The 9,414-nt window shown below is 61.3% G+C and overlaps 1 protein-coding gene across 2 annotated transcripts; it reads left to right on the top strand.

Annotated features, from left to right (window-relative positions):
• ZYX (zyxin) lies at positions 1-9,411 on the top strand. Of its 2 annotated transcripts, XM_058723990.1 has the most exons (11): positions 1-18; positions 350-439; positions 578-797; positions 1,296-1,495; positions 1,648-1,740; positions 1,837-2,361; positions 6,336-6,456; positions 6,582-6,751; positions 6,886-7,064; positions 7,934-8,054; positions 8,665-9,411. In XM_058723990.1, the coding sequence occupies exons 3-11, from the start codon at positions 590-592 to the stop codon at positions 8,767-8,769; spliced, it is 1,722 nt and encodes a 573-aa protein (XP_058579973.1). In that variant the 5' UTR covers positions 1-18; positions 350-439; positions 578-589; the 3' UTR covers positions 8,770-9,411. The 2 variants fall into 2 exon arrangements, with proteins under 2 accessions (XP_058579973.1, XP_058579974.1); XM_058723991.1 differs by lacking the exon at positions 1-18 and having other exon boundaries at positions 339-439; positions 575-797.
• The last annotated feature ends 3 nt before the right edge of the window (positions 9,412-9,414 follow it).

Here is a 9,414-nt window from a genome sequence, read left to right as displayed (position 1 = left end):
CCGCCGGGAGTGGGGATAGTGAGTCAGATCTCGGGCACCCGCGGGTCGGGCGGGTAGCGGGATGGGGGTGGGGGGGCGAGTCAGGAAATGACATCAGAGGCCTGTGCCTGGGGAGGGGAGGTCTGAGCCGGGCCGGGGCGGCGGGGGCGGCAGAGCGAGGGCGGGAGGACTTCGGCTGAGCCTCCGGCCTCAGGGCAAGAGCCGGGCCCCTTCCTGGGGGAGTTTCCTGCCGGGTCCGCCCTCCCCGCCTCTCCCCGCCCCCTCTCCGGGCCGCTCCTTGTATGGTCTGAGCGCCGCTCTCTCCCCGCCCCCTCCTTCCCTCCCTCTTCCCTGCGTCCCTCCCCGCCAGGCTGGAGGCTGCTCGGGACCCGGACGCAGAGTCCGCGGACCCGGCTGCGAGGCGGCCACCCGAGACGCGGCGCGCACGCTCCGGCCCGCGGTGAGGCGCGGGGAGCCGCCCGGCGGACGCGCACGGGGAAGGGCGGGGGCGCGGGGGGCGGGGAGGGGGGAGCCGGGCCGGCGAGGGGTCGTCTGCCTGGGTCGCGCGCCGCGTAACCTGGCCGCCCGCCCCCAGCAGCCCGGCCCGGCCATGGCGGCCCCCCGCCCGCCTCCCGCGATCTCCGTGTCGGTCTCCGCTCCGGCTTTTTACGCCCCGCAGAAGAAGTTCGGCCCGGTGGTGGCCCCAAAGCCCAAAGTGAATCCTTTCCGGCCCGGGGATAGCGAGCCTCCCCCGGCCGCCGGGGCCCAGCGCGCGCAGATGGGCCGGGTGGGCGAGATCCCCCCGCCGCCCGCGGAAGGTATGCGGCTGGGCTTGGGGGCTGGACCCCGGCAGGCGCCGGGCCGGGGACAGCGGTGTCGGGAGTTTGGGGGTGTCTGGAAAGGTTGCGGCGAAGGGGGCTGGGCGCAGCTAGCCTGTCCCGAGCAGATGTTCTTACCTCATCGCGGAGCTCATGGCTGGGAGCCAGGGCTCCTGGGACCGTTCCAAGTCCCCCGCCTGGGGGGTGGGAGGCGGGAATGTGGGGCACGAATCTTCCCCTCTGGGTCCGTTTTCCCAAGTGTAACGGGAGCTGCATCACTCCTGGGTCGAGCCCCCGCCTTTACTGACCCCGTGCTCCCAGGGCGTCCTGCGTCTTCCTTTGCTTCCCACACGCTCTCCGGCGAAGGGGGCGGGGGGGGGGGTGCGAGAGGTCTTGGGTTAGGGGTTAGAGCTGTGGAAGGAGAGTAACTTGGGGAAGGGGTAGTGGGGGCCCCGCTGACTGTCCTCTCTCCTGTCTTCTCTGGTCTTCCTACCTCAGACTTTCCCCCGCCACCCCCTCCCATCCTTGGGGATGGCGACGACTCGGAGGGCGCTCTGGGAGGTGCCTTCCCACCTCCCCCTCCCCCTATCGAGGAACCGTTTCCCCCTGCGCCTCTGGAGGAGGAGATCTTCCCTTCCCCACCGCCTCCACTGGAGGAGGAGGGAGGGCCTGAGGCCGCCATACCTCCCCCCCCACAGGTATGGAAGCTTTGGAAGGGCGGCTACACTGGGACACCCCCAAAGGGAGCAGAGGAGAGTCCTTACCTCTGATCTCCCCTGCATCTCTGGCCTGATTGGGGTGGGGTGGGAACGAAGATCTGGGATGGGTGCTCAGACTCCGGACTCTCCAGCCCAGGGAGAAGGTGAGCAGTATTGATTTGGAGATCGACTCTCTGTCCTCACTGCTGGATGACATGACCAGGAATGATCCCTTCAAAGCCCGGGTAAGGGACTGGAGAGGGGGAAGGTGGGGGGAGGGGAGGAGGAGGGCAGGCCTGCTCCTCTAACTGAGCTTCTCTCCTCCCCCGCTACCTGTGCAGGTGTCATCTGGATATGTACCCCCACCAGTCGCTACTCCATACATTCCCAAGTCTAATACTAAGCCTGCAACTGGGGGCACAGCACCCCTGCCTCCTTGGAAGTCCCCTTCTAGCTCCCAGCCTCTGCCCCAGGCTCAGGCTCAGCCTCTGAGCCAAACCCAGTTCCACGTGCAGCCCCAGGTCAAGCCTCAGGTCCAGCTTCACGTGCAGCCCCAGCCCCAGCCCCAGCCCCAGCCTGTGCCTTTCGCGAACACCCAGCCTCGAGGACCCCCAGCCCCATCTCCGGCCCCAAAGTTTTCTCCAGTGGCTTCCAAGTTTACTCCTGTGGCTTCCAAGTTCAGCCCTGGAGCCCCAGGTGGACCTGGGTCACAGCCTAATCAGAAGTTGGGGTCCCCTGAAGCTCCCTCTTCCAGTAGCACAGGCTCCCCTCAGTCCCCCAGCTTCACCTATGCTCAGCAGAAGGAGAAGCCCCGAGTGCAGGAGAAGCAGCATCCAGTGGCCCCACCAGCGCAAAGCCAAAATCAGGTGAGGGGGGATGGGGAGGCCAGGCTGAGACCAGGGGGCCAGAGAATGAGGGTGAAGGTGGTCCCAGTGAGGTGGGCGGCATGGTGGGATAGGAGTTTGGAGCCTCTGAAGTTGGCCAAGCGGGTCAGTGGTAAGAGAAAGCTCTTCTGAGGAGGGCCTGGCAGGGTCTGGGTCTGGGTCTGGGTGGGGCCTGACTGGGCTTTGGGGGAGCAGAATAGGCTGTGAATCAAGGGAAGGATTTGGTGGACCCTCCCTTGCACCCTGCCCCCTAGAATGTTAAAGGGAGGGATGAGATCATCACCAGTTTGACCTTGCTTCTTCCCCCTTCTTAGATTCTTGTGTACATCTCTCTGCTCCTCTGAGCCACCCTCACGGCCCCAGGGCCCACCCCAGGGCCCATCTGGTGATAAGAGTCACAGTGGCAGTAAACACTGGCTGAGCCAGCATTTGCTGGGTGCCAGTCTCTGTGCTCTGTGCTCTGTGCTCTGTGCTCTGGAGGGAAGAGATCTCAGAGGTTAAGTCTGAGGGAGTCAGATGGGCCTGGGATAGAATTCCCGGCTCACAAGACCCTAGGCAAGTTAGGTGAACTTCCAGCCTCAGTTTCCCCACCTTTACCATAACACCCCACACAACAGTTTTGTGAAGATTAAGTGAGCTCACTCGAAGTAGAAAGTGCTGGGGTCTGTATCTAGCTCTTGAATGCTCAAAATAGAAAAGTTATTCCTGTCTGACCATTTCTGCCTTCTGGTTGGGGGGATTGAGGTCTGAGTAGAAGGGCCCCTGAGGGTCGTCTAGTCCTACCAGCCATCAAGTTAACTGACGGCGTGGGTGTGTGTGTTTGTGTGCAGACACAGTGGAGGAAGAGATACTAAATGCCAGTGAGTTTTGCAGAACCTGGTGTTTCAGAGCTCCGGACAGGCGTCAACATGGGGGCCTGTGGGTTAGGAAAGGCATCATCGCACCTGAGTGCCTTGAAGGATGGTGGGACTTGAGGTTGGAGAAGAGCAGGAAGGGCATTTGGGCAGGAAGAGCATGAGCAAGACTCAAGGGCACAAGCATGCCAGGGTGTTGGGAGAACACACAGTAGTCGGTTCCTGTGGGAGGATTGCAGAGCTGTACCGAGGGAGGGAGGGGCTGGCTGGAGGGAGGAGGAAATAATAAAATAGCACACCAAGGGAGCATGTCCATCCTGGAGAGTCACGAATGGGTTCTGAGGAGTTGCATGGCCAGGCTGGAGAGCTGGCGACAGCCGACAGCCCAGCCATGCTTTTGGAAGCTTTGGGAAAAGTTTTTTGGCAGAGGTGCAGGCTGGAGGTAGGAGGTCAGCAAAGTGAGGGAGAGTTCATTCCTGGGCAACTGTAGTGTTAATGGAAAATAAGGTCAAGATAGGAGAGCTGTTAAAAAGGAAGTGCCTCCAGGCTTGGTAGCTGATAAGCCTTTGGAAGAGGAGGGGTGTGTTGGGGAATGACCGTATTGCTGACCGAATAGAGAAGTCCAGAAGGGGAAAGGGGAAATGGTTCGGACGGGAAGGGGAGGGGTCCAGCTGTCAGCCTGTTGAGCAACAGGTTCCAGGAGGGCTTGGCCTCAGCTGGGACTGTCATTCAGTTAGAAATGGAGGCCTGGGTGTCAGGTGGGGGCGGCAGACTCGAGGTGTGGGTGTACATGGTGTAGTGTGTGGTGCCCCAGGCGTGGCACGGGCTGCCGAGGGGCCCAGGGGATGCCGAGCAGGAGGAGCTGAGGGCCTGGGAGGAACCTCGGGTGATGCTCAGGTTGACCACGAGGGAGGGGGGCAGGCGGAAGAGGGGCTCCAGACAGAGTGGGGTCTCGTTGGAAGAGAGTGTGATGGCTGAGGAGTTCTTCAGTGGTGCGGGCGAGGACTGAGCCCAGAGATTTGACTATTCAGAAGTCCTAGATGGCTGTGGGGTGGCCTGTTGGTGCCCTGTGGTGGGGAGGGTGTGCGTGTGTGTGTGTGTGTGTGTGTGTGTGTGTGTGTGTGAGAGAGAGAGAGAGAGGGAGAAAAGTAGAGGGAAGGAGCTGATGAAAGAGGGGTTTATGATGCCTGAGAGCAGGGGCTGCTGCCAGGATGGAGTCCTGGAGGGAAACACGGGGTCACCCCCGCCCCCAGGCATTCCCAGAGAGCAAGGGCAGCGTGGCCACAGGGTTTTCTGGGAGAGGAGGGAGCTGGAGCTGGCTGGCTTCCGTCTTCTCGGTCATGTAGGAGGTGAGGTCATCGGTGAGCCGGGAGCGAGGGGAGGACGCAGTTGGGGGCTCGAGGAGATGGAAGGGTTTGGAACAGCTGCTGTGGGGAAGGCGACTGGGAATCCGCAGGAGCCAAATACCAGACAGCCGGGCTGAGGCTGGAGGGCGCAGAGGGCGCTGCACTGTTTGGAGAACCCACTCTGCAGTGTTCAGGGAGCCCTCCACCTACTTCCTGCAGCTTGGAGTCAGAAGCAGGAAGCAGGCAGTGGCATGACCCAGGGTTGAGATGGAGCCAGATGAACAAGAGATGGTGGCTGAGGGTGGCCTTGTAGAAATGAATGGTTAAGGGAGCAGACTGGGTGGGGAGGCGAGCCAGAAAGTTTCGATGTGTAAGACGCAGGGGGTGGGCTGGGAAGCAGAGGAGCCTTTCTGATCGGCTCATTCGGTTGGTGTGAATGGGGAAGGAGGGCAGAAGGTAATCATTGGGAGGTCAAGCCTAGGATCATGGCGTAAGATGAGCTTGACCAGTGAGTGGCAATTTCGAAGTGTTCCGTGGTGGAAGGTACCTGAGCTGGAAGCACGTTTGGAGCCACTGAAGTTGAAGAGCTAGAGGGCCGAGGGCCACGGGTGTTGAAGCTGTGGCAGGCAGAGAGGAAACTGTGGCTGGACTGAGTATGTCTTGAAGGGTTGTGCATACCTGCGGGGAGCTGATGTCCGTGAATGGTTCCTACTTCCAGAGAGCGGGACAGGCGTCTAAGTGGTACCAGAGAGCAAGGGCCCTTCCTCTGTCCCCAAGACGCCAGGAAGGGAAGATTGGGAGAGGGAGGGGTGGAGCTCACATTGTGGGAAGGGGCTTACAGGGGACGCTCTATGTGGAAAACGCCTGGAGCTCTGGATGCACACGGGTGTGAGCACGATGGAGCTGGGGCCGAGGGGAAGGTGGCTGTGGGAGGAGGTAGCTCGGAGGCTTTGGGGTTCCAGTGTTACAGGAACCAAGGCATTATTGGCAGGCGGCAGGTAGGACATTCCATTCTGCGGGGGCCGCAGTCCTGGGAAACCAGCCCCATGTTTCTGTGGGAGCCTCGTGGAAGCACTGGTAGCCCCTGCGGCAGCTCCCCCTGGGACCGCTCGGGGTTCCTGGCAGTGCCCCCCACCCCCAGTCTGCAGCTCTCCCAGGACCCTCTTAATAGAAAGGGGAGGCGGGTGGAGGGAATGGTCCTACTCTGAGGCCTGCTGGGGAGGCCGCTTGGGGAGCTGTGGGCTGGGCTCCCAATGACAGCCCTGGGGGTTTAACCTGTGATTCCCGCCTGTGTTGTATCCGCACGCTGACAGGGGCCGCTCAGAGCAGGCGGGCCGGGTAGGTGTGTGTGCACACGGGTGCACACGCCATCACGTGCCGACCTCTTCCGTGGGGGGCCATGTCTGCGCATGCTCTGTGGAGTTGACGCGTGGCCGGGTGTGTTGGCTGCTTCGGTGACCTCAGCTGCTGTGTGTGTGGCCTCTGTCTGCTCAGTTGTTCTGGCCTGTCCGTGACTGCCCGGGGGGTGGGGGGTGGGGGGTGGGCAAAGTGGGTGGAAGGTTCATCCCCTTCCCCTTATTTGCGTGGTGCTGGGGGTCAGGGAGGGAGAAGGAGGAGCTTTCAGAGTCCAACGTGAGCGTCTGGGAAATGCGCGGGGAGTCAGTCCTCATTGGAAGAAAGTGGCCAAGCTGGCTGGGGAGAGTTCTTGGAGGAAGATGACTGTCGAGAGAGGATGAAGAGAGTGTTGGGGTTTCAGGTCCGCTCCCCTGGGGCCCCCGGACCTCTGACTCTGAAGGAGGTGGAGGAGCTGGAGCAGCTGACCCAGCAGCTGATGCAGGACATGGAGCACCCTCAGAGGCAGAACGTGGCTGTCAACGGTGAGCTCACGGCCTCCCGCCGCTGCCCCCGCAGGCTCCTGGGCTCTGCCCCCCGCCGCCAGAGCCTCCGATCCCTTGCCCCACTCCTTCCTTCTATTGACTTCTGTTTTCTCTGGTCTCTCCAGAGTCCTGTGGCCGGTGTCATCAGCCCCTGGCACGCACGCAGCCTGCAGTTCGGGCTCTGGGGCAGTTGTTCCACATCACCTGCTTTACCTGCCACCAGTGTGAGCAGCAGCTGCAGGGACAGCAGTTCTACAGCCTGGAGGGGGCGCCCTACTGTGAGGGCTGCTATACCGTGAGTCAGGGCTGGGCCGAGGGGCACGCCGCCGGGCTCAGTCGAGGGCCGGGTGGGGACTTGGGGCCGACGCACCTCGGTAGCTGCCTTTTGGGTGCCAGTTCCTTGCCGATGTCCTGCTGCTACCTCCTTAGGACACCCTGGAGAAGTGCAACACCTGCGGACAGCCCATCACTGACCGCATGCTGAGGGCCACCGGCAAAGCCTACCACCCGCAGTGCTTCACCTGTGTGGTCTGCTCCTGCCCGCTGGAGGGCACCTCCTTCATTGTGGATCAGGCCAACCGGCCCCACTGTGTACCCGACTACCACAAGTGAGGACCCACCTCCTGTCTTCTGGGCTCTTCTCTGGCTGCCAGTCACGGTCGTCTGGGAGCTGGGTTGCCTCCTGATTCTGAGACAGCCCCCAACCCCTGGCCTTCCTTTCTGGCCCCACATCCTGTGTGTAGACAGCAGAGACCAGTTCATCTGGATTTAGCTGTCCAGTGGCCTCAGACCTTGGTAGCAAGTCTTGGCTGCTGGCAAGTGCCCTCTGGCCTTTGGCTCGCTGAGGCTTCTCGTGGGTGCGGTCTTGCGTTCAACAATGTGTGCTGGAATGACTTCATTTCACGCAGGCTGGGTTCTAAAAGTTCTTTCGGAAATCAGCTTTTTGGAACTCTGGTTTTTCCCTAGAAACAGTGTTTACAAGGTGGCTACTTTCTGAGGCCAGTGGCAGAATCCCATAGCTCAAGGGCGGTGCAGGGAAGCTGCAGAATCTGACTCCCACCTCTGACGGTGTGTCTGAGGTGTGTGTTGTTAAGAATTCCACCTTAGGCGTCCAGAACTTCACATCCCTCCCTCCATACACACCAGTGGTCTGGCAGAGAGACACCTGCGTGGCCGAAGGCTAGGGTCAAGGGTCCAGGGATGGGGGCTGGAGAAGGATGCCTCTGACTGCAGTGTGGATGACAGACGGAGTCAAGACCCAGTGGCAGAGGTTCCTGGAGTGGGTGAGGGGAAAGGTGGGAAACCCCCTTGACAAGGGCCAGATAAGGTGGCTCGTCTCAGGACTTTGTGTGGCGCAAAATGGGCTAAGTCTGCCCTGTTGCCACGCAACCGCGGTCTCCCTCCCCTGCGCTTTCACGGGCAGCCCTGGGTACCCCTTGCCCCGTGCTGACTCCTGCCCCGCTCTCTGCCCCTCCAGGCAGTACGCCCCCAGGTGCTCGGTCTGCGAAGGGCCCATCATGCCTGAGCCTGGCCGCGAGGAGACCGTGCGAGTGGTCGCCCTGGATAAGAACTTCCACATGAAGTGCTACAAGTGTGAGGTTGGCCGGCCCCCGGGGCTGGGAGGTGGTGGGACACTGCTCGCTACCAGGTGGTTGGTGGGCAGTGCCAGCCTGGAGGTCGCAGTTGCAATTTTGAGGGGGCGCGGTGCCCATACCTGTCCCCACCCAGATGCTCCCATCACTGCCCATGACGCAGGGAGGGGTTTCTGTGGGGTTTCACTGAGCTTCCGCTGTATTTCAGATAAACCAAGAAAGGGGGTGGCCAGTGGGAGGAAAGGGTGTGGGGCTTCGCTATTTTGGGGAGGGGCGATGTGCTTGGTGAGGCTAAAGGAGGAAGTGAGGGGAGTTGAGGCAGGTGGGGGAGGCCCCACATCTTTTATTGGGTGGAGGCCTTGGGAACAGCTCTTCCCACTGCTCGCCTTGGGCAGGAGAGGCCTAGGGACAAGAGTGAAAATGGGCAGTAGAAGAAGTGAGGATAGGGCTTAGGGGTAGGTGTGACTGGGGACACAGGCAGTGACGCTGGGCATCAGCCAAGGCATGGAGCATTTGGTCTTCCTAATTTAAAGGCGGAGGTGTCGGTGGGGGGGGGTGGTGGGGGGCGGGCGGTGCACCGGGGCCTTCCCAATGGTGGACTCTTCCTTCCTTCCAGGACTGCGGGAAGCCACTGTCTATTGAGGCGGATGACAACGGCTGCTTCCCCCTGGATGGCCACGTGCTCTGCCGGAAGTGCCACACTGCCAGAGCCCAGACCTGAGTGGGCACCGGCGAGTCCGTTCCTTCCCCACTAGCGGACCATCCACACTGAGACCACCCTGCCCTCCACCTGCCCTGCCCCCCTTCAGTTATCTTCTGATGTTCAGCCTCTCCTTCCACACCAGCCCCTGCCCCGTATCCCAGGTGTCCTGTGCAAAGCCCCGACATGGCCTAGGGCTGCAGCGTCCCAGCTCTGGGTTTCCAGTCCACCCCCGTCCTGCAGGGACCACCCCCCCCCCCCCCAGGTGTGCCCCACCTGAGGGGGCACCAGGTTGAGCGCTGCTGCTTTCACTGCTGCACCAATGCCCTTGGCTGGTCCCCTAGCAGCTGTGCATTCTGCTTGCTGAGGGCCTGGAGACCCCCTGACTCGGGGAGGCTGGGCTGGGCTGGGCTGGGCTGGGTTGACTGGCCTGGACACCCCCACCCACCCCCATGCTGCCGGGTTGTGGCTACAGCTACAGATAAAAAAAAAACCACCTGTTTTCCAGAATTCTCAGGAATCTTTCTTGTGTGTACAGCCTTCACGGGTGGGATGGAGGAGATACAGGGATAAAAAAGCCCGGGGTAAAGGTGAAAACTCCGTTCCTGTTTATTTACAAAAATATATATGTATATGTATATATATTAAACCCTCCCCCAAGTCCCT

The sequence above is a fragment of the Neofelis nebulosa genome, chromosome 4 (assembly GCF_028018385.1).
Source record: "Neofelis nebulosa isolate mNeoNeb1 chromosome 4, mNeoNeb1.pri, whole genome shotgun sequence".
In the NCBI taxonomy this organism is placed as follows: domain Eukaryota; kingdom Metazoa; phylum Chordata; class Mammalia; order Carnivora; family Felidae; genus Neofelis; species Neofelis nebulosa.
The sequence above is the reverse complement of the archived record's forward strand: the minus strand, read 5'-3'. Positions and strand labels throughout refer to the sequence as shown.